This window comes from Caretta caretta, chromosome 10 (assembly GCF_965140235.1).
Source record: "Caretta caretta isolate rCarCar2 chromosome 10, rCarCar1.hap1, whole genome shotgun sequence".
Taxonomy (NCBI): Eukaryota; Metazoa; Chordata; order Testudines; family Cheloniidae; genus Caretta; species Caretta caretta.
Genome location: NC_134215.1, coordinates 32,475,205 through 32,500,229, shown reverse-complemented (window position 1 = coordinate 32,500,229; position 25,025 = coordinate 32,475,205). Strand labels below are relative to the sequence as shown.

Sequence of the window (25,025 nt, the reverse complement as noted above, 5' to 3'; positions counted from 1 at the left end):
CTCTCCTGTGAATACTTATTCATTTGATTTGTTTTGTAACCTGCTGTCTTTGGCTTGTATGGAAACTCTACACAGTCTTTGTTCTGAAACACTCTGAATTCAAGATAGATGAAACTCCAAGTGGAGGTTTGCCTAACCTCACTTCTGGTTCAGCCCTGTAATGTCTGCTTAACTGAAATTGTACCCATAGAGGAGCAGGGCAAAGAATTACACTAGACTGGCTTCCTCCTTACATAAATTGGGTTCTTGGTATGTTCTGAATTGGAGTCCATAGGTCTGGGCCACAATTTGCAATGGGAAGTCTGTCATTAGTTTTAAAAATTATATGTATATTTTTTGGGTTTTAACATTTTATAAAGCACTCAGACCTACTAGTGAGATGCTGTAGCAATGCAAAGTGTGTTTACAGAGTGCTGACCGTGAAGGTCTCAGTGAAGCAGAAGCTGAAGTATTGATGATGGAATGATTTTCAAAACATGAGCCTGAAGTGAAGTTGGATGCACAGACAGCAGCTTGGCTCATGAATGGTAGAACTGATACTTAGTCAAGTCAGTCACTTCACAAACCTTACAAGTGAACTGGTGCTTTCTGCTTGCTCAGATCAGGGTTCTCCATTTTGTTCTGTGATTGTTGAGTATTTGTATTACAATGAGGCCTAGAGGCGCTAACCAAAATCAGGGTCTCCTTGTGCTAGGTGCTTTACATAGACACGGTGAGAGAAAGTCCCAGCCCTGAAGGGCCTACAGCCTAAACAGATAATGCTACAGCTAACAACCACAGGCACCCAGAGCTGTGTTCTTTGCACTGATATATGTTAGTGATACTTTCAATGGATGTAGGGGAAACACAGGACTTTGAATAGGGGTCTTGGCAGGCAAGTAAGCAGCTGCTTTTCAAGTGTTAAATAATCTGTAACACAGTCTGTACCATCCATGTTCTGCTTCCCAGCCTTCTGTCTCATCTCATAAGCAGTTCTTTATAGCCTCACTATTTAAAAAGCATAAAAAAGATAACATGGGTAATTATAGGCGTGTTAGTCTGATATTGATCCTGGACAAGGTAATAGATACTGGACTTGATTAATAAAGAATTAGAGGAGAGTAATATAATTAATGCCAATCAGCATGGGTTTATGGAAATTAGATCCTGTCAGACTAATTTGATGTCTTTTTTTTTTTAATGAGATTACAGGTTTGCTTGATAAAGGTAATAGTGTTGATGTAATGTACTGGGACTTCTGTAAGTTATTTGACATGATGCTACACGCTTTTTGATAAAAAAAACTCAAGTGATAAAAACTAACATGGCACACATCAAATTGATTAAAAGCTGGCTAGCTGATAGGTTTCAAAGTGAAATTGTAAATGAGGAATCTCATTGAATGGGTGTGTTTTGGGGATGTTCTATGGCCTGTGTTATGCAGGAGGTCAGACAAAATGATCACAATGGTTCCTTCTGGCCTTGGAATCTGAATCCCTTTCAAGCCAATAAAGAGACATGACGTGTTGGAAAAGGCAAATGTTGCACAAATCTATTGAATTACTGCATTTTGCCTCCAGCTGCAAGGTCTTCCTGGGGTCTTAGTTTGCTCTCTTGTTGTGTGTCTAACGCAGCATATGAATTCTTTCTCAACTTAGAAAATGGTGGCAGAAAAACAGGAGAAAAGAAACCAAGATCGTCTGAGGCGGAGAGAAGAGAGAGAAAGAGAGGAGAGAATGGGCAGACGGTGAGTGAAAGCAAGTGAGCCCCTCTACAGGGATGGGCTGTAAAAGCGTGCAGCTCTCATATTTGTGGCTGTTACAATAGCCCTGAAAATGACAGACAAATCCTTTCCAAAATAATGCCGTCATTAAGGGCTGAGAGAGCTGCTGTGGCATAGGCAATGGTGGCTAACCATGACAAAGCAGGTAGGCCTTGTGTCAGGCTCATTCCTGGCACTGTGTTATTGTCCCTATGTAAGCTCCTAGGAGCGCACTTGATTAAGAAAAAAAATCTTTATAGTGCTTTTTTTATCTTTGGCTGCATTGCTGAAAGTTAGAGGCTCCTAGGAACTTTCAGGCATGTGCTGGCTTATCCCCTGCTTAAGAAGCCAACTCTGAACACATGGCTTCAGCTATGGCCCAGTCTCTATCCTTCCGAAATTACTAAGAAGATGCTGCTGGGTCTGCTCAAGTAGCTTCTGCCGTGCACTAATTCCATGAACAGACTTCAGATTAGGACATTGTACTGAAACAGCACCAATCTGTGAGTGAAGATGTCGAGGCAGGGAACAGATGGCAGGCATCTTCACTCATTAAAAACATAAGAAAAGCCAATACTGGGTCAGACCAAAGGTCCATCTAGCCCAGTATCTTGTCTTCCGACAGTGGCCAATGCCAGGTGCCCCAGAGGGAATGAACAGAACAGGTACTCTTCAAGTGATCCATCCCCTGTCACCCATTCCCAGCTTCTGGCAAACAGAGGCTAGGGACATCATCCCTGCCCATCCTTGCTAATAGCCATTGATGGACCTATCCTCCATGAATTTATCTATTTTTTTGAACAGTGTTATAGTCTTGGCCTTCACAACGTTTTCTGGCAAAGAGTTCCACAGGTTGACTGTGTGTTGTGTGAAGAAATACTTTCTTTTGCTTGTTTTAAACCTCCTGCCTATAAATTTAATTTGGTGACCCCTAGTTCTTGTGTTATGAGGAGTAAATAACACTTCCTCATTTGCTTTCTCCACACCAGTCATAATTTTATAGACCTGTATCATATACCCCCTTAGTCGTCTCTTTTCAAAGCTGAAAAGTCCCAGTCTTATTAATCTCTCCTCATATGGCAGCCGTTTCATACTCCTAATCATTCTTGTTGCCCTTTTCTGAACCTTTTCCAATTCCAGTATATTTTTTTTGAGATGGGGAGACCACATCTGCATGCAATATTCAAGATGTGAGTGTACCATGGATTTATATAGAAGCAATATGATATTTTCTCTTATTTATCCCTTTCTTCAGCAGCCTTTCATACCTTACCAGTGAGGTGCTTTTGACTTACATTTGGGACACAGCCAGGAGTGCCAGGAATCTCCCTGCTATGGTTCTGCTCATTCCTGTTTGAGAAATCCCAGGGGGTGTTTGCTCTTCTTGGTGGCTTTCAGCTGTGGGTGGTTCTTGTTGTCTCTTGTTCAGTGTGGATGTAAATACCCTAGGGGAGAGCGAGACAACGTAGGCTATTGTGTTTGTATGCTGGTGACCCAGAAAGAACTCTCTTCCTGCTTCCTCCAGTATGACTGACAGACGACGATATTGCATGGAAGCCAGCTGGCTTAAGCTCAGCCTGGACATGATGGTGCCTATTTGCAGGGAGCAGCCTCTGGGGGAACTGGCATATCTGAGTGCCCCATCAGTTGGCAGTGTCTCCCCATTCATTGTGAAAATGGTCCACAGTCTCAGGGCACTACTGCATACATCTCTGCAATGAGACCCCCAACATAGTGTCCAGAAAATCCTTTCGTTGCCTTTGGATGGCCAAAAACCTAGTTCTTCGCTCTCATAGAAGACCTAGCTTCAATCGTTCTGCTTTGGTGGCATCTAGGAAACGCTGTTTTAATGTGCTTTACCTTGGACTGATGAGAGCGCTGCCCAGCAGGCACCGATGTGGCTGGCGGATGAGGTCACTGTGCTGGCTGTCAGGAATGCACCCACAAAAATGCAAGTTGCTGGTTCCTAAAAATGAAGCCCTAAATGGCTTACGGTCCAGCTGCCTCCTGGTAGCCTCTCTCTCTGACCCACCTCAGGGCCATAGCATGCCTGGATGCTGTCGTGTGTCTATCTTAAGGAGAGGTTTCAGAGTAGCAGCCGTGTTAATCTGTATCCGCAAAAAGAAAAGGAGTACTTGTGGCACCTTAGAGACTAACAAATTTATTTGAGCATAAACTATCGTGAGCTACAGCTCACTTCATCAGATGCATTTTCCACTGAATGCATCTGATGAAGTGAGCTGTAGCTCACGAAAGCTTATGCTCAAATAAATTTGTTAGTCTCTAAGGTGCCACAAGTACTCCTTATCTTAAGGAGAGTCCTCTTCGTGGTAGCCTCTCAACTGTGGAGCTCACTTCTGCCAGAAACTCAACAAACCTGACCTGGCTGCCTTGAGAAAATGCTCAGAGTTTCTTTGGTCAGACTGTCCGACAATGCTGGCTCAGTTCCCTCAGAGGTTGCCTCCTCCCAGCTCCTCCTCACATCCTTCCAAAAGCCTGGTTCCTGAGGGTCAGGAGAGACGCAGGTTAATGGCTCCTTAAGTGTGGGATTCTTGGTGTGCCAGCTATTAGTGTTGGACCCCACGCCAGAACCAGCTGAGCATGATGCTTCTGGATATACACAACACTATACATGCTAATTGTTGGCCTGGAACCTCGCTTGGTACCTGCAGGCTCCCCATATGGCTTTGCCTGAGCAGATAACCACAGCCCTTCTTCAGCCTTTGACCCATACAGAGCGTACATACCCACCCCTCTGAAAGTTCAGGCCTCTTCCAGAGAGTCAGATAGTGGTCAGTGCTTTGGAAGGGAACATTATCTTTCTAAAGCTGTCAGATTCCATACCTGTTAGAGCCTGACATTTTTATTTAAAGATACAGTAGGGAACACCAAAAATGATCTTAAACATCGCCTGTCTATAGGAAGGCGCTACTGTTCTATTTGTCAAGTTGAGTTACATCACGGGAGTAAGACAATGTTGATTTAACTTCTTTCTCATGTATCAGCTGTACCTTAAGCCCAGCTTATCAGCACCACCTCAGCATGTTCTAAATCTGTCTAGCTCCAAGTTCAGTTCCAACCTTGTTACTGTTCTGTTAGCAGAATTCCCTTTTTATCTTCCAGTGCTATAATTGAATAATAATAATTCCTTGTGGCTAAGTCATGATACATACTGACTTAATTCAGTAAATGCACCCTCTCAGTAAAGTCCCTTCCTTAGTGTGGGGTTCTGTCCTCTTAGCCAGGTATTAAATGAACATTATTAAACAAGACTTCACCCTTCACTCAACACTTCTTTCATGTAATTTTCTGTTAATTGGATGTATGCAAAGTTAAGCTGCCAGAAGGGAGTTATTGCGAAATTAAAGGTTGAACATGCAACCTTAAGTCTGAGCTACTGCGCAACTCCTTATGATAGCTTTAAAATTCATGCTCCCAAGAAATCTCAGCTACATGTGTCTAAGGCAGTGGCTTTCAGTCTGCGGACCCCAGGTTCAAAACCACTGTTCTATAGTAATGACAATCTTTTGTGGACCCCTTAGACATAGTCTGCAGACCCTCAGGGGTCCACGGACCACTGGTCTAAGATGGAAGACAAATGATGAGATGTTAATACTGTACATAAGAGGGCAGCATGCATACTTAACACTATAGCGAATGGGGGTGTGTTGGTTTTGTATTGAATTGTTACATGGAGCACCCGAAACCAGGTTGGACTAATGCAGTTTTTTGGAGTTGAACAAGCCATTGATGTACATCTGATTTCCACTACGCTAGTGGTCCCAGTTGAGGGGCCAAGCTACTCAGTGTGTTGCAGTGTCCTTGAGAACAGCGATGTTCTAGAATTGGGGATCTTATGAAAACCCGTATTGATGTCATGAATTTTCTTTATTCACTCTCTGAAATAAGCTTTGCTCTTCTTTCTAGGTCTGGCTCCAAAAATAGAGATCGCAGAAGGTGAGTATGTAAATCTTACGAAGTCGTCTTCAAATGCAGCATGTGCATGTGCTCGTTCCTGCCTAGTTTAATTGTGTTTGGTTACTGGGTGTAGTAATCAGAAGCCTGATAATACTTTCAACAGCTGCCATGATGCCCCAGACCCACCTGTTGCCCTCGTTGAATGAAAATGGGAACTGCCACAAGTGCACTTTCCAGACCCTACACTTCCCTAGTCTCTCAAAGTGATCTGTGGGGGCAGAGGAATGCAGTAACTTGAGAGAGAAGTGCCGACTACTCCAGACATCCAGGGAATAGGGCACTGGGCACATTAACTCCAGCATTTAAACAAGTGAATATGCTGGATGCCTGTTGGTAGTAGAATGTCCCTATCATTGGTGTGCCCAGAGCTTTGCCGTCCCTGAATGGAATGCACTTTGTAAGTACAGCGTTGGGATTCCGGCAACTGTAGATGGATGCCAGATGTCCCGGGCACATCCAGTACAATGGCATGCTGTGCCAGGGACAACTCTGTGATCATTTAACCTTTCTCCCCACTTCTTTAAAAATATATTCGTACCCTTTGCTGCTTGTTTTAGGACAGAGTGAAATGAGTTTACTTTTTAAAGTGCAGCATTTTCATAGGAAAGAGTTCATTTGCAGTCCTTCTAAAGATCTTGCATGGCACTTCCCATAGCCATTTATTCCTCAGCTTCTCTTCCTTTGATGTGTGGATCCCATTTCTGACTGCTGCACTGTAGCTGTGCGCTATATCAGCATGTGTTTGAATGGGTGTTGGGGTTGCCAGCTGGTTTCCTGTATGGAATTTACCAGCTTTGGGTTCTTGTTGATTGCCCTCCATCGCAGGATGGTGTGTGCTCCCTGGTTTGGGCTGCCGTCTACGTTAGGAAGGATGTATAGTGAAGCATAACTGAAGTTGGCTGCTGCTGTCTCTTTAGATGCACTATTACTTTGGAATGACCTTGTCTTGACTGTATTGGCAGGGAGGTGTCTCATGTGTACAGAATCTTGGGGTTTGAAACAGCTTGTGTTCTCTCAGATCACGATCTCGGGACAGGAGACGAAGGCGCTCACGATCCGCTTCCCGCGAGAAACGAAAGTCCCGCTCCAGGTCCCGAGAGCGAGACAGACACAGACGCCATCGGAGCCGCTCACGCAGCCACAGCAGAGGTCACCGCCGTGGTTCCAGAGACAGGAGTTCAAAACACAAGTATGTACTCCCCTTCACACAGCACCACTATCAGGGAGGCCCTTCTGTGGAAGTCTTTGATGTTGTGAATGGCCTTTCCTCGCAGGGGAGCAGGGCTAACCTGAAAGTTAGGAACTAAAGCATGTAGGACAGTGGCTTTCAACCTTTTTTCATTTGCGGACCCCTAAAAAATTTCAAATGGAGGTGCAGACTCCTTTGGAAAACTTAGACATAGTCTGCAGGCCCCCAGGTTGAAAACCACTGCTCTGTGAGAACTGTGATTAACCCCCAAGCCTCTGAAGTTCTTCCCCATGGTCATCTGCAGATGATGGTGCCAGGAAGCAAGTTGAGGCATGACTGGTTTAATAGAATCGCAGCTTAGAGATGTGTGTCTAAAGGAGAACCTTTGTTTTCCTTTTTAAATCACAATATGAGGGCCTGCTGCTAGGGAAACCTTTCTCTCACTCACGCCTCTATAGAAAAAGGCCAAAGAGCCTGCTGGGGCGAATCTGGAACTTCCCTCTTGGCCTGTTAAAAGCAAAGTACAAGAGGGATGTTGGGCATCAGCATGCCATGGGCTGGCTACTGCTTGCACAGCTGCCTCCTGGTATGGGTCTATATCCTCTCAGCATTGAAGGGGGGTCTCAGACACATGTTCTTTTTTGGTGGGTTGTCATTGGGAAGGGGGTATATTGTTTGCTGGAGCCTGGACTACATCTTGATCGGTCTCTGGCATGTTCTGGCAGGAGGGATGGACGGTTCTCTAGGAATTCCCATGTTTTGGGAGGGCAAGGGTACTGCAGGAGTTATGGCATTTTCCCTTTACTCATCTCTTCCCTCACGGTCCCATATTACAGAAGAGCTTGATGTGTCTCTTCGGGAGCTGGACCCTAAAACAGTCCCTGGGTTAGTGGAAGGGTGGGAGCAGGCATCAAAGAGTAATATTAAATGCTCTGCACCTCAAGGGACGAGCATGCTCCCTTGCAGCACTTGTAAGTCCAAAAGCCAGGGATCTAAAAGCTGATTGTGTGTGTGCACGCATGTCGCCAAGCTCTTTGCTGAAGTCAGCCATAGCATGCTCTAACGGTACTCTGGACATCTTTGAGGAAGCCGTGTTTAGTACGGCATCCCCTTCTTGAACCCACCTGAGTAAAATGCAGATGATATACAACACATGCACACACTGTGCTTGTGCGACTGCTAGCCCAGGAGCTAAGGGGAATAAGAAGGGGTTTTACAGATATGTGAAGGGGGAGGGAAAGAAGCAACAGAGAGAAAGGAGGCCTGTTAATAAATAAGGGGGGTGAAAATAATGTTGACTCTCACAAATGGCTGAGATACTAAAGTCCTTTTTTAAATCTGTCTTGAACATGAAAAATAAAGAAAAGAAGTTTGGACAATTAGGAAGTGAGGAAGACCCTCTAATAACTATTGCTAAAGAGCAGGTAAGGGAATACTTCGGAAAACTTCAACATATACAAACTAGCCCCCTTGGATAACATGTGCCCCATAAGAATTGGCTAACAAACTTATTGTTCCAGTGACAGGCATTTCTGAAAACTCATGAACTGGGGAGGTTCCAGAAGATTGGCGAAAAGCCGGTGGCAATCCCATTTTCTAAAAAGGAATTAGTGAGCCTGACAATTACTGTTCCATAGCAAAGCAGAGCTCTCCAAACATCTGGAAACTAATGGAATTATGGGCAAGAGACACCATTGAGGGGATGGGCTAAAGAATACACCTTCTCAAACAGGCTAGCTTGTTCTGGGGGCTGAATGACCGTCGTAGAGATGAAGACAAAATGGTAGCTGAGATATATCTGCGTGGTATGACAGCATTTGATATAGTGTCTCAACCTTACCTTCCAGAGTAATTGAAGCTTGCATGTAAATAAAACCCTATGCCAACCTTTTGTGGCTGCAAAGGAAATGTTTTTATACCATGGTAGCTCTAGAATAAAATGCTTCCCATGCCCTCTGAACCTGATGGTGTAAGGAACCTTATGGGAATAGCACCTCTTGAAGGGTGCTCGATGACTAGTTGACTCTTAGCTTAGGTCACTACTGGAAGATTGGGTCTAAAAAGCTAGTTTACTTAATTCTGCCTAGGCTGAAGAAGTGAAGCCTTGATTAAAGTCCTAGCTATCTTATGATAATTTGTGCTAGCAGAGTGGTCCCTGAGTCCAAAATTACAGCTGTGCTTTGAACAGAGGATGCTGGCAAAACTGACAGCTCTCAAGAGGCAAAGTACCAAAAGCCCAGGACTATACAAACATTTGAGCCCAAGGAGGAGAGTCAATTTAATGTAAAGGAGCACTCTAGGCAGGAAGCCACTGTCTCACAGTATCCCCAAAAGTGCTGTAAGAGAAACAGAAATAGAGCTGAAGTGAGAGGAACCATATACACTTCTACTGTTGTCCAGTAGGCAACACCCTAAAGAGTCTCTAGTGTCAAGCTATTTAAGGGGAGAGTGACAAAGCCTACATCTGAAGAAGTGGGGTTTTTACCCACAAAAGCTTATGCTCAAATAAATCTGTTCGTCTTTAAGGTGCCACCGGACTCCTTGTTGTTTTTGTGGATACAGACTAACATGGCTACTCCCTGATACTTAGAGCCTACATATTTCTCTTACCACTGAGAAATGTTCTTTGACTTCCACAAACCAGTCAGATGATGGTGACGCTGTTACACAAAGGTCACCGAGAGACTGTCTGGTCTTTCAGTTCACTACTGGTGACTTGTAGTCCTGACATAGCATTATATATGCATGTGCCTCCTGGGACATACTTTATTTCCTGATAGGAACAGCTCTTTGCCATCAAGTGCACATTCATGAATGCTTTTAGATGCAAAATTTTACAGTGGTTTGGTTTGTACTTCAGATCCTCTAGAGACCGATCTTCAAGAGAAAAGTCACGAGACAGAGAGAGGAAAGAGAAGAGCTCTTCTGAAAGACGGCATGAGAGCACAAATGGCAAATCTCGTTCCAAGAGATCGGAAGAGAGAGAAGCTGGCGAGATCTGAACTCAAATGATCTGTATTGCACTGTAAATAGTCTGATAAACATTCTACGAAAAGCCTAAATTTCCCATTTATATTTACTGAACACAACTCATCTTTTGTAGTTTTGAATTTTTATTATTTGGCAGATAGCTGTGAGTTTGTAGAGATACAGAGTTACTTACTGTTTACCAGGATTTTGTTTTAGTAGGAATAAATAAATCAATGAATTGACTTCAACGCAGGTCAGTGATTTACATATGTGTTGATTGGCATGACCCAAGGAATGCAGCAGTTAGAGCTAGTGCTGTGGTTGGAAACGTAACCTGCTGCATCATTTGTAACACTTATGCCCTTTTGGAATGTCCACTTGTCCCTTCACACAATTGGAGTTTGAGATCATCAGTAGCACTGGTGCTACCTCAGTTCACATTTTTCCTTTGGTTTGTGCACATTCGGAGGAATGTAAGGTTTTTCTCACTTTTTTTTTAAGTGCTTAGCAACTCATTTTGTGTTCCAATGTTTGAGAAACATCTTGGTATTCCAGCTAATTTAGGACAAACAAAACTAGCCCCTAATTTCCCTCTTAAACAACCCCATTTCATCTTCATGATGATGACCAAAGTACCTGGGGCACAGTACCGAGATATGCTTGGGCCTATCCCTAGTAGTAATTACACATACCTACTGTAAAAATCCTGTGTTCAAGTGAAACACAATATCTGGATTGATCTCTGTAACCGAGTTCAGTCATGCTTAATGGAGGTAGCCTTCCAATCAGGGTGGAGCAGAATTGTACTTTGTACATGTGACGGTACCTTGAGGTGTGGCCTCTTAAGACAGGAGGTTGCCTAATAAGGGTGGGCCCTTGGTCTGGTTTCTGTGTATATAAATTTACATTGAACTGACTTATCTCACTGGTGCTTACAACTGAGGTGAAAGGAACCTGGACTATAACAGTGTGGGAAGAATGAAATATCTGTAACTAAATGTATTTTAAAATTAGGGAGGAAAAACTTCCTCTGAGTTCACTGTGCCAGCCACAATGGTGATCACAAGGATTGCGCTATTGTGAGACTTCCCACAGAATAACTTAGCTGAAGTAGTTAGTATGTGCAGAATCATGAACTAAAGTAATGTAACTCCAGCCACTGCTGTCCAGTTTTGACTTCTCAGCCTACCTATTAATTAGGTAAGGCAGGTATCTGAAATTAACACAGTTAAATCTTACCATTTTCCTGTAGTGGAAACTTAAGGTATTTGTAAATACTATTGCATTAGTGTGGCCAGCGTGTTCGGGTTTTCCAGCCATTTTTTCCTTGCTGAGCCTCTGATAATTCACTTAACTCTTCAATTTCCTTTAATTTGCGGGGGAGTGGGTTTTTTTGGTTTTTGGTTTTTTTGTTTTTTTGCAGAGGTGCAGGAGTTGTCCTTGGTGTGTTAGTCTTCTAGATGCATGTTTAGGTATTGGGGGAATCTAGTTCCTTTTTGTTTTACAACTAATATTGCATTTTAATTATTGTTTTGTAATCTCTGTGTATTGCAATCGGTGAGCTCCTGCTTTTCAGGGCTCTTATTTACAAGGTCATCATTAGAATAAATTTAACCTGTGTGAGCGAACATCACACAGGTTGGCAGTTGATTGATATGCTGGGCTCAACTCTTGTCTTCAGTTACACCTGCAGCTCCTGTTGAAGCCAATGGCAGGGGTGTACATGTTGCTGAGAGCAGGGCCTGGCCCAGTGTATTTCCTTTCTAGAAACACAAAGGATCTAATAACAAATAAAACTCTAAAGCTGATCACACAAGTGTAATGGAGTGTTAGAAAGGAACCCACCATGCATTGATTTGTTGTATGTTGCGGTTTATCATGTTGGAGCGTTTTGTTTTTTATAGCACCTTTGCTTATGAGGAGTTTTGGTCTAAGTATAAAAATGTAAGTAAAATATGCTGTTCTCTTGCCAGTCTTACTCACATTAAAGATTTATGTTTGTGGCTTGGAGTGGTACTCTGGCTTTTGTATACTAGTCTAGTATCTGCACCCTGCTGATGTTGCACTGACATGGTCCCTTTTAATGGATCCCAAAGCCATTGACCTGACCAGTAAATTCTGCAAATTACTTGGTCACTGTAAATTTTGGAAAAATCGTTTCATAATCACTCTAGAGACCAGCACTGGCAGCAGTCCTGCTCTACGTCATGGGGAATGCAATGCCTCTTGTGTATGCAAACCATTGCTGCTTTTATATTTAAATGTTTGGAAAACTGTAAGATTGAAAACAAGCTGTTGCATAGGAATGGGTGCAGCTTCCTTTACGGTGCATTTCCAAATGCTGAGCTACTGCCACCTGCTGGAGTGAGTGCTCAATGCGTAGAGACTCTGTGAATTGCAATTCAGGGCAATTCTTTATTGCATTGGCCAGAGCTGGTTCCTGTCTCTGTTACCTACCTGTTGCTGTCACCCCATCCAAAAGGGCTGTTACTGTGCCTTTCTGCAGCACATGCTGATCAGTATTATGTTGAAGTTTCAGTGCCAGTGTATTCACCATACTTTACCTATAAATAAAAGGAGGGAACTGTTGGCACTTCAAATGTTTTACTAAGCAAATGAAGTAATGCTGATACTTTTCCTTACTAACTAGCTTGGCATGTGTATATGGTGTGACACTGTGGTTGAAACTAGCAAATCCGTGCAATACTGCAGCTTTCAAATACACTGAGCAAGGATTCTGCTAGAAACGCTGAGGTGAGTGTCAATGCTATGACTTGCGTACTGTTCTCCTGGCCAGTGTGATTAGCTGCACTTCCGCTTTCCTTCTCTTATCCTCTCAGCTCCGCGCATGTGATGACTACTGCTGAGGGGGTTAATACATAAGATACCAACCTAAATATCCAGGTCACCACCTATCATGGGGGGGGAGCTGGTAGTTGAGGAATTGATCTTCAGCTGGAACTGATCTGGCCTGCCTTTAAGCTTTCAGGTACTATCTAGCCTGGGACTAGAACTTAGAGACTTATTTCATCTTGTGCATGCCACTGCCCCTTTCTCAGATAGGGCATTTTAACTTAAGCTCTGTCTATGCACTTAGATATGCACGCCAGCTTGCTGCAAACTAACTTGCACTAGCCAGCTGTACATTAACTGTCCCTGTGGACCTGGCAGCTGTGCACTCAGAGTTCCCTAGTGTGCTCTTATTTACTCCCATTCAAAGCAGTATATATTATAGTGACAACAGGACTTCTAGGGCGGAGTTGCAGAGTCCGTGCAGATAGTGCAGAGCAGGCTAGATTTACAACCCAGCTTGCCGAAAACTAAGTGTTCGGCTACACAAGCCCCTAGTGAACTGTGTCCAGTTGTGATGCCCACAATTCAAGAAGGATGTTGATAGAATGACGCTCGAAAGCTTGTCTCTTTAACAGAAGTTGGTCCAATAAATGATATTATGTGTGTGTCTCTTGTATCCCAACACCAACATGACTCCACCAATACTTCAAATGTTTGCTCTCTTATATTGGATCTCTGCAGTGAAAGGATACATTGAAGCTTAAAACAGTCTTTCAGCACTCACTCGTGTTGCTGGAACTGCCAGTACAATTTGTGCCAATTGATACAGCTTGGACATGCCATTTTTATGATGTCCCCAGTAGTTTAATATGTTTGTTTTTCTTATTGAGAAATAGCTTAGCCGTAAATGAACCAAGAACTGTCCCAATCCTTTTTTGCACTTTCCTTCGTCCAGATAGCTCTTCCTTTTTGGAGATTTTCATGAGCTTTAAGAAGTTTTTCAAATCATCATTTGATATTTCAATTTCAAATGTGTCCGACATTGATTCAATGACATCATTATTGCAATGTTGGCAAGAGACCAGGCTGTCTGGAAAAGGTGATGTGAAGTGGGCACTCTGTGCTCCATGAGCAAGAGAAATGAACAAATGAAACATTTCCATTTTTGTTCACCTTTTGGGTAAATTAAATGTTGCCTTGGTTTTGTCCTCCTCTGACAATAGGAGTTGATATCAAGGTACATACATGAGAGAAGATACAATTTTCAAAACAGGTTTGTTCTTGTTTTTTCACTGAAGACAGTAAAAAGAGAAGAGACTTGATGTTTCCAGTTTGCATTTTAACTCCGTATCATAAAAATCAACCATGTTCAATTCATATTGGATTGTGGGTCAGACCAAAGGTCCATCTACCTCAGTATCCTGTCTTCCAATAGTGGCCAATGCTAGGTGCCCCAGAAGGAATGAACAGAGCAGATAATCATTAAGTGATCCATCCCCTGTCACCTGTTCCCAACTTCTGGCAAACAGAGGCTAGGGACACCATTCCTGCCCATCCTTGCTAATAGCCATTGATAGGTCTATCCTCTATGAATTTATCTTGTTCTTTTTTAAACCCTGTTTATCTTGGCCTTCACAACATCCTCTGGCAAAGAGTTCCACAGGTTGTGTGAAGAAATACTTTCTTTTGCTTGTTTTAAACCTGCTGCCTATTAATTTCATTTGGTGACTCCTAGTTCTTGTGTTATGAGAAGGAATAAATGCTTCCTTATTTACTTTCTCTACACCAGTCATGATTTTATAGACCTCTATCATATCCCCCTTTAGTCTCTTTTCCAAGCTGAAAAGTCCCAGTCTTTTAAATCTCTCCTCATAGGGAAGCTGTTCCATACCCTGAATCATTTTTGTTCAGAAAAGGGCAACCTTTTCCAATTCCAGTATGTTTTTTTGGAGATGGGGCGACCACATCTGCATGCAGTATTCAAGATGTGAGTGAACCATGGATTTATATAGAGGCAATATGTTTTCTGTCTTATCTATCCCTATCTAATGATTACCAATATTATTTTGTTTGTTTTTTAGATCTCAAGCTTTACAAGTTATGGCAGAGATTGCACATTTCTTCAACGGCAAGTTGCAAGTGTGTGGGCAGAATAGTGTACTCCTTGCAGTGTTACATCTATTTCCTCCTAAGTCTAGCTTCTTCAGCCACATGAATCAAATCAATTCAGTCTTGGTCTGTATCTTTTTGAGCAGCTTCCCTGAAGAGTAAATTCTGTCGTTCCTCCCCCGTCCCCCTTTGAGTTTGTTGTGCTTATTCTTCAATTTCCTGGTCCTCATTAACTTCACTGTTTTTCACCATGTTTGCTCCATTACTGTAATACTACATGTGTGCCTTGGAGTGATTCTATATACAGCAACAACTTTGAATATGTAAAATCAGGTCTCAGAGTAACAGCCCTGTTAGTCTGTATTCGCAAAAGGAAAAGGAGTACTTGTGGCACCTTAGAGACTAACCAATTTATTTGAGCATAAGCTTTCATGAGCTACAGCTCACTTCATCGGATGCATCTGATGAAGTGAGCTGTAGCTCACGAAAGCTTATGCTCAAATAAATTGGTTAGTCTCTAAGGTGCCATAAGTACTCCTTTTCTTTATGTAAAATTAGTTATTCTTAGAGGTGTTGCTCCTCTATCTCTTTCTTGTTTTATAAGGCAAATAAGAGCAGTCGTTTTTTTAAACTAGTGAGCTTAAAAAAATATTTTAACCATAAGCTTTAGTTCTGCTTTAAGTAAAAATATTGGTTTGAAGGGGTTCTGGTTTGACTTGCTGCCCTTAAAATAATCACAACCCAGTAGCAGGAAGAGGGTGGTGTGCGGTCAGTGCTGCACTCCTGGCCAGTTCTCTCGCAGCACCGTGCTGCATGTTCTCTGCCCTGCGGAGACACAAAATTATTCCTGCTTCCTAAACTCCTAGTAATCTGGGCCCAAGAGTTCTGCAGCCCCGGGCAGAGGTTTCTTAGACCAAGTGGCAGATGGTCACAGAGGGGAAAAACACAGTTCGACTTCCACTGCAGCTGGGGCTGACCCCCGTTGCTGCTGCTTTGTGGTGCCTGCCCCAGCTGTTCCCCTCTGGCCCCGGCGCCGGAGGTGCCCACGCTAATCAGGCTCCTATTCAGGCACCACCAGGGCCCAAGGAGCTTGCAGATGAGCGTTGCCAGTTTTGGCTGGAGGTACTCCTGGAGATTTCATCACATGACATCATTTTAATTCCTGGAGACTCCAGGCCAATCCTGGAGGCTTGGCAACCCTACTGCAGCTGATGAAATTCGGGCTATGTTTAACCAGAGTGCGCTTAGCCTGCGGAACTCCCCGGCACCAGCTGCCACAGGCCCCAGGGCTGGAAGAGCGGCCGCTGCCCTGGTCCGAGCCCGCCCCTAGAGGGCCCTACGCTCGCACGCGCGGCTCCAGCTGGCTGCCGAGCACCTGGGCACTCCGGTCTCGCGCAGGCGCACATCTCAGACGCCCAACTCCGGGGACAGAGAACCTGAGAGGACCAGAATCGGAAATGGCGTCATGCCCATAGCGGGGCGGTGTTAGATGTGATGCTTGCGGAGCCCCACCCCTTCCGGCGGAGACACGCCCCGGGGCGGAGCCAAGAGGGGAGCCTGAGCTGATGGGAGGCCGGCTGGCAAGCAGCGAAGGGTGAGTGTGTGCGCGCGCGCGTGCGCGGGGGGGATACGGGACCCCCACCCTGCGGCAGGGCCCTGCCTGCGTGAGGGGGTCAGAGCTAGCCCCGCCCCCACAGGCTGTACTGGGGAATCCCTGTGTGCGAGGTTGCAGGGCTAGCGCTAGCCCCACAGCCTGTACTGGGAGGTGTAGGACTAGCCCCACCCCCACCCCCATAGGCTGTATTGCAGGGGGTCCCTGTGCACGGGGGAAGTGGTGTTGCAGGGCTAGCCCCACCCCCACAGCCTCTACTGGGGAGTCCGGGGGGGGGGGGTTGCAGGATTAGCCACACCCCCATATAGTCTGTACTGGGGCCGTCCCTGTGTACAGGGGGGTGGTTGTAGGGCTAGCGCTAGCCCCCCCCCCACAGGCTGTACTGGGGGGTCTCTGTGTGTGTGGTGGGGTGCTGGACTTCCCCTACCCCCTCACGGGCTGTACTGAGGGGGTTCCCTGTATTTGGTGGGGTACAGGACTAGTGCCACCCCTGCACAGGCTGTACTGGGGGATCCCTGTGTGGGGGAGTGTGTGTGTTTGTGCAGGACTAGCCCCATAGCCTGTACTGCGGGGTCCCTGTGCCGGGGGGTGCAGGGCTAGTTTGTACTTGGGGGGGAGGGGGGATCCCTGTGTGTGGGGATAGTTTAGGGCTAGCCGCACCCCCTACAGCTTGTACTGGAGAGTTCCTGTATGTATGGGGAGCAGTGCCGCACCCCTTACAGCTTGTATCTGTAATGACTGGTAATTATGACTCTGTGTGTGTAGGGGAGTGGACAGTGCTATTCCACCCTTCTCTACAACTTTTTTGGGGGGCGGTCCCATGCCTCCCCTGTATGGGGCTTGGCCCCTTTTGGTGACCCTCCCGTGCAGGGTCCTTCCCAGCCCCCAGGGCCCCTGAGGGCATGAAATTTACCAGTATGGGGCTTGGTGGGGAGGGGCAGCACCCACAGTGCCCCGTATGCTGGGGAGTGGCGGGACTGCAGTGGATAGCTGGTTCTTTGGGGCCCTCTGGAAAGTGGCCACAGACACCCATCACCAGGCTTCAGCAGTTTGTAATGCACCCTGTAATGCTCGGGTTGTCTATATGCCTCTCGTGCCTGAACATGTGATTGCTTGCCTGGCTAAAATACATGAATCGTCTTTAATTGCTCCTATCTGTCTCCCCGCAGCTCTGGGCACTGATGCTCAGATTAAGAATGGTTTATTTTAGTTCAGTTTAAATTGTCTAAACTAAATTGAAATAAACCCGTTTAATTTGCAATAAGAGTGTCTGGTTACAGACTTTCCGTAAATAACAAAAGAGTCTAATTAAAAACACTCTAACTAATTTCATTGCCAGTTTGTGTGTAGACAAGCCCTCTTCCCATCCTCCCCAGCCATTTTGCTTATCTGGCTACAAATTGCAGGAACAGATTATTCATAACTTGAGTTAAGGAGACAAAACAAAAACAAACAAAAGGAAGTATTTCTTCACACAACGCAGTCAGCCTCTGGAACTCTTTTTTGCAGAAGATGTTGTGAAGGCCAAGTCTATAACAAGGTTAAAAAAAAAAAACCTAAATAAGTTCATGGAAGATAGGTCCATCAACAGCTATTAGCCAAGTTGGCAGGGATGGTGGCCCTAGTTTCTGTTTGACAAGGAATGGGCAATGGATCATTTGATGATTACCTGTTCTGTTCATTCCTTCTGAAGCACCTGCCACTGGAAGACAGAATACTGGACTAGATGGGCCTTTGGTCTGACTCAGTATGGCCATTCTTATGTTCTCTGTGACCTTACAACTTGCATACTGAAGCCCATATTTACATCTCAGTCACGCTGGGTATGCCTACACGGCAGACAGAAATCCACAAAGCACTGAGCCTCAGGGGCTGGGCGTACAGACTAGCTGTATAGATGTATGCGCTCAGGTTGGAGCTTAGGCTCTGAAGCCTGCCCCCCTCCCTAGACTTCAGAGTCTAAGCTGTAGCCCAAGCTCCAAAGTTTACACAGCTATTTTTAACGCTGTAGCATGAGCCCTAGTCTGTAGATCTGGCACTGAGACCTGCTGCTGTAGGTTTCTGCTTGTCGTGTAAATGTACCCATTGACATAAATTAAGGTCCCAGGGCTTAGGGCACTAACCTGGGACTTGGCAGATCCCAATTCAATACCTTACTCAGTCAGAGATTATCTGTGACCTTAGGTGAGTCACTGAGCCTCTCTGTGCCTCAGGTCCATGCTTATGCCCCTGTAAACATCCACAAAGCTCCCACAGTATCCACCTCAAATCCCTCCTCGACACTCTTCTTTGCCATGATATCTACAATAAACTTGATAACGGTTAGGTTGCTGATACGCTGAGACCACTGTCTATCATTTGTTTTCTTGTGGTCCCCCATCTGTCTATAGCTGTTGTCTCTTGTCTTACAATTTAAGTATAAACCCCTTGGGAGCAGGAAAGGTCTTTTTATTCTGTTTATACAGCACCTAGCACAGTGGGGTCCTGATTCATGACTAGGACTCCTAGTTACTATCGTAATAGAAATAAATGGTAAGTATTTCCCAACATCACAGATGTGTTCTGAGGATAAACACACTAAAATATTGTGATACACACTATGATAATGGGGGCCACATAAGTACTAAGATCAAGAGATAAATAGAATGGAGTTACTCTGGATTTATATTGCTGTACCTGTAAAAGGATTCACCCAGAATAATAGAGAGCTTATCATGACCCCTACCCTCAGTTATTGAACACCATCCAACATGTACACAGAAAGATGCAGTGATCTGGCGGGAAAAAGTATCGCTGTGCCATTATGAACTACACAATGTATACACAAGGGACAGAGGTTATAGTTGTGTGTGTAAAGTTAAAGTATATGTAACCTTAACTTTGGCATTTTCTGACTTTTGAGCACTTACTAGAAAAATGTGAAAGCTGCAAAGTTTCATTAGAAGTAACTATACACCCCAGGTTCTTCTATTCTTCCCCTGTTGTTCAGAAATCAACTGTTGACCCTTTATCTCAGACTGAACTGGCATGGAACCTACAAGACTGCTGCTAACATTTTCTGTAAACTTAATGCTCCCATGAAAACACACTCCCTAAAGCAAAGCATTATAAAATCTTAAGATAACACTCTGTGGGGTGACCCAATGAATTTGGATATGCACTTACGGATGCCTTTTTGATCTCTAACGTTTACGGTCAACTTATAATAAATCAGAAGTGAATAAACCTGGGTTCAGTGTTTGTATATCACAAGCACACTCTGCCTCCACCCAGATGTCAGGTGAACGTTCCGTGGAATCAGGCCCCAAGACATTACTGTTTTCATTTCAGGAATTTCTAACAGTTGGCATTGCTCACTTATTTTTAATATAGTTCAACTCACAAGAATTACTTTCAAAGATATCCTCTAACCATACAAAACTAACTGAGTTTTTTTTTTTTTTTGGCTTGATATATGGAACGCGGTACTCTATACAGCTAACAGAACTTCAAGCTGCACTTATTCATTCTTTTTATCTCCAGGTACTCTACCAGTTCCTCTGCAGGGGCTGACAGAGTGTGCTACCACTGGAGGTATCTTTCTGTATGACATCCAAAACTGAGGTCTAAAACTTTTCACATGAGTGAAGGTGTTAGCCCAAAGCTCCTTGCCAAATTTCAACTTGATTAATGTAATTGAGTCTCCTCAACATTGCCCAGGTAGTTTCAAATGTATGCAATACTCCTCTCACATTAAACGGTTGTGTGATGTACAAGTTCACACTTGAGTTCCCTGCCAAAAGTAACTCCAGTTCAGTGACAGGCAATGAAATTCTTACATTAGTTTGCTATGTGCTCTGAGGCACATACTGAAGTAACCAAACCTGCTACATTTCACTGTTGAAAAACATGATTTCAGACAAACATTTTAGACTTAGTTTTTCCATTTATTGGAATGCAAGGAAAGAAGAGCCACCCTACCTCATAAGAACGGCCATACTGGATCAGACCAAAGGTCCATCTAGCCCAGTATCCTGTCTTCTGATAGTGGCCAATGCCAGGTGCCCCAGAGGGAATGAACAGAACAGGTAATCATCAAATGATCCATCCCTTGTTGCCCATTCCCAACAAGGTGGAGTGCCCTTGTTAAATAGTGAGGATAAGAATAACACTTTTATGTTTTTTTGAATTGATTTTTAAAACATTACAAATATTTAATTTCCACAGAGGAAAGTTGCTTTAATTTTGGTAAATAGAGATTGTGGTGTGTAAGCGCCTTCTTCACCTCTGCATTACTGTCTGTGCACTGTTTGATGCAGGGGTTCTATGGAAAAGTAGTACATGTTGATGTAACTAGTGTAGATTGACATGCATACACATGGAGATAGAATAAAGGTGGCACAGGCAACCTCCACATTGTCATTTGTTGGCTTTTGAGTGCATCGCTTGCAACCGTAACACTGATTGTAGTTTTTTTAGGGCACTATAGAAATTCAGGACCTGTTTATACTATAGCTTTGCTTTTGTACTGCAGTGCTCCCTGCTGTTCCAGATCTCTTGAGTATTGTGTTGAATTTTGTAATTTTATATATTTTTTGGTATTTACTCAAATGTGCATTATTGACTAGAGAGAGCTTGCTAGCGGAATCCTAACATTGGCAAAAGGCTGTGGCAGTAATCCACAGGGCCAGTGAGTCCCCTTTTGTCCGTTGGTTTAAAGGACTGCATAATGACAGCCAGGCCTGGGCTTTTCAGTGCTTGTGGAAAGGTGCCATTAGTGCAGTGATGTGTGTTAGCAGCTTGTTTTTCCCCTCATATGAAGCAATGATTTACATAAATTGTTCTTAGCTGCACGCTCTGGAAGCTCTGTTTTATTGACTTTGGAGCCAAGAATAGTTCATTTAATTCCATCAAGCCAGTGCAGCTAATGTTTAATACAAATTGTGGCAGCTTGTTTTTTAACCTTGTGCACTTAAGATCTTCAGCACAGAAGGCCAAAACGATGACTTTTGTTCCTACATTTTAAAAAATGGCTTGAATAATGAGATTGGAAGGATTTGTCGGCATACAAGGAAACACACCTTGTAACAATGTTACTTGTGTAATGTACCCACTGCACACCTGGAGAAGGGAGTAGATTTGATTCTAGGGCAGAGGTTCTCAAACTGTGGTCCGCAAGCTTCATTCAGGTGGTCTGCGGATAGTTCCCTCTAAGGTGCGAACGTGGGCGGCCGCACACAAGAGAGTGAAGGGCCACCCACCTAATTAGTAGAGTCGCACAGGCATGGCTCCTCTAATTAGGTGCCTGAACCCTGGAGATGATGCACATCTAAGGTGAGGTGGGGGAATAGGCAGTAGGTGGAAGAGGGGGTGGGAGGAATTTTGGACGTGCAGGGTTGCGGTGACGAGAGAGAGAGGCAACTTTCCCCAGTTCCAGGACTGCGGCTGCTGGGGAGAGATGGCCCTCCTTCCCAGCCTCAGCTCTGTGGCTGCTGTGGCAGGGGAGAGACCCCCACTCCTTCCCAGCCCCAGGTCGGGGGCTGCCATGGCGCGGGAGAGAGGGAGAGACACCCTCCCTTCCCAGCCCCAGCTTGGGGGCTGCTGTGGCGGCGAGAGAGGGCACATCCATCACATTAGAAAGGTAAGACTACTGATATTAAAATATGAGTTGTGTGCTTTATTTGTAGAACAAAAAAAGTTAATTATTAAGGTTTTTTATATAGCGCTTTTATCCAAAGTGCTTTACAATAGTTAGCTAACGGTGCAAACAGCATTTGGAAAGATCATTAAGTGGTCCGCCAAGACCCTCAGCAATTTTCAAGTGGTCAGCAAAAAAAAAAGTTTGAGAACCACTGTTCTAGGGAAAGGATGCGATGGTACATTGGTGATGTTGTGCCTGGCCGATGGCCACACTAGACAACTGACCAGGGAACTGAGGGCTGTGTTTAGCTGGTATGAATCAGATTGGATGCAGCTACCTTTGTTTTTAATTAAAGTCCGTCTTGACAAGGCTGTTCAGAGCAAGGTGGAACGTTGCAGTGCCGGGAACTTTCATCTCCATGGGCTGAACTTCCATACGTTAAAGATGAAGATTTTCTCCTTTTCCCAAATTGTCACTACTCCTCTGTGAGAGAGGTTCTATAATATTCAAGTCAAAGTTGCAGAAACTGTCAGAAGCCTGCATCCCAAGAAAGGGGAAAAAATTCATAGGCAGGAGTTGTAGACCAAGCTGGATGAGCAAGCATCTCAGAGAGGTGATTAAGAAAAAGCAGAAAGCCTACAAGGAGTGGAAGATGGGAGGGATTAGCAAGGAAAACTACCTTACTGAGGTCAGAACATTTAGAGATAAAGTGAGAGAGGCCAAAAGCCATGTAGAGTTGAACCTTGCAAAGGGAATTAAAAGCAATAGTAAAAGGTTCTATAGCCATATAAATAAGAAGAAAACAAAGAAAGAAGAAGTGGGACCGCTAAACACTGAGGATTGAGTGGAGCTTAAGAATAATCTAGGCATGGCCCAATAACTAAACAAATACTTTGCCTCGGTCTTTAACGAGGAGCTTAGGGATAATGGTAGGACGACAAATGGGAATGAGGATATGGAGATAGATATTACCACATCCGAGCTAGAAGCTGAACTCAAACAGTTTAATAGGACTAAATCGGAGGGCCCGGATAATCTTCATCCAAGAATATTAAAGGAACTGGCAAGCCCATTAGCAAGAATTTTTAATCAATCTGTAAACTCAGGGGTTGTACCATATGACTGCAGAATTGCTAACATAGTTCCTATTTTTAAGAAAGGTAAAAAAAGCGATCCGGGTAACAACAGGCCCGTTAGTTTGACATCTGTAGTATGCAAGGTCTTGGAAAAAATTTTGAAGGAGAAAGTAGTTAAGGACATTGAGCTCAATGGTAATTGGGACAAAATACAACATGGCTTTACAAAAGGTAGATTGTGTCAAACCAACCTGATCTCCTTCTTTCAGAAGGTAACAGATTTTTTAGACAAAGGGAAAACAGTGGATCTAATTTATCTCGATTTCAGTAAGGCAATTGATACAGTTCCACATGGAGAATTATTAGCTAAATTGGAAAAGATGGGGATCAATATGAAAACTGAAAGGTGGATAAGGAACTGGTTAAAGAGGAGACTACAGCGGGTCACACTGAGTGGTGAACTGTCAGGCTGGAAGGAAGTTACTAGTGGAGTTCCTCAAGGATTGGTTTTGGGACCCATCTTATTTAATCTTTTTATTACTGACCTTGGCACAAAAAGTGGGAGTGTGCTAATAAAGTCTGTGGATGACACAAAGCTGGGAGGTATTGCCAATACAGAGAAAGTATCATACAGGAATATCATACAGGAAGATCTGGATGACCTCGTAAACTGGAGTAATAGTAATAGGATGAAATTTAATAGTGAAAAGTGCAAGGTCATGCATTTAGGGATTAATAACAAGAATTTCTGTTATAAACTGGGAACGCATCACTTGGAAGTAACAGAGGAGGAGAAGGACCTCAGAGTATTGGTTGATCACAGGATGACTATGAGCCGCCAATGTGATATGGCCGTGAAAAAAGCTAATGCGGTCTTGGGATGCATCAGGTGAGGTATTTCCAGTAGAAATAAGGAGGTGTTAGTACTGTTATACAAAGCACTGGTGAGACCTCATCTGGAATATTTTGTGCAGTTCTGGTCTCCCATGTTTAAGAAAGATGAGTTCAAACTGGAACAGGTACAGAGAAGGGCTACTAGGATGATCCGAGGAATTGAAAACCTGTCTTATGAAAGGAGACTCAAAGAGTTTGGCTTGTTTAGCCTAACTAAAAGAAGGCTGAGAGGAGATATGATTGCTATCTATAAATATATCAGAGGGATAAATACCACAGAGGGAGAAGAATTATTTAAGCTCAGTACCAATGTGGACACAAGAACAAATGGATATAAATTGGCCATCAGGAAGTTTAGACTTGAAATTAGATAAAGGTTTCTAACCATCAGAAGAGTGAAGTTCTGGAACAGCCTTCCAAGGGAAGCAGTGTGGGCAGAAGACATATCTAGCTTCAAGACTAAGCTTGATGAGTTTTTGGAGGAGATGGTATGATGGGATAGCTTAATTTTGGCAATTAATTGATCTTCGACTATTAGCGGTAGATATGCCCAATGGCCAGTGATGGGATGTTAGATGGGGTGGGATCTGAGTTACTACAGAGAATTCTTTCCTGGGTGTCTGGCTGGTGAGTCTTGCCCACATGTTCAGGGTTTAGCTGATAGCCATATTTGGGGTCGGGAAGGAATTTTCCTCCAGGGCAGATTGGCAGAGGCCCTCAGGGTTTTACGCCTTCCTCTGCAGCGGGGGACACGGGTCACTTGCTGGAGGATTCTCTGCATGTTGAAGTCTTTAAACCACGATTTGAGGACTTCAATAGCTGAGACATAAGTTAGGGGTTTGTTACAGGACAAGTTGGTGGGTGAGATTCTGTGGTCTGCGTTGTGCAGGAGGTCAGACTAGACGATCATAATGGTCCCTTCTGACCTTAAAATCTATGATTCTATATCTCTTGTGATTGTGATTTCTAATCAGAACAGTTCCTGTAGTCCCCTGCTTTCTGCTGCCTCATGGCCTCAGCCATTCGGTATTGGCCAAGGGAGT

General features: G+C 44.1%; 2 protein-coding genes across 5 annotated transcripts in view; both read left to right on the top strand.

The window, feature by feature from the left end:
* Positions 1-11,883, top strand: part of LUC7L (LUC7 like) — a 36,976-nt gene extending 25,093 nt beyond the window's left edge. For 3 of the 4 annotated variants that reach the window (XM_048866483.2, XM_048866485.2, XM_075132838.1), the window contains 4 exons: positions 1,638-1,726; positions 5,669-5,698; positions 6,738-6,908; positions 9,769-11,883. In XM_048866483.2, coding sequence (XP_048722440.1) covers positions 1,638-1,726; positions 5,669-5,698; positions 6,738-6,908; positions 9,769-9,910 — 432 coding nt within the window. In that variant the 3' untranslated portion in view covers positions 9,911-11,883. Of the gene's footprint in view, positions 1-1,637; positions 1,727-5,668; positions 5,699-6,737; positions 6,909-8,270; positions 8,333-9,768 lie in introns of all 4 variants that reach the window. The other variant, XM_048866484.2, reaches the window with a different exon arrangement.
* Positions 11,884-16,272: 4,389 nt separating this feature from the next.
* Positions 16,273-25,025, top strand: part of FAM234A (family with sequence similarity 234 member A) — a 65,182-nt gene continuing 56,429 nt past the window's right edge. Inside the window, exon 1 of the mRNA XM_048866659.2 lies at positions 16,273-16,374. The gene's annotated coding sequence lies outside the window, so the exon portion shown is untranslated. The remainder of the gene's footprint in view (positions 16,375-25,025) is intronic.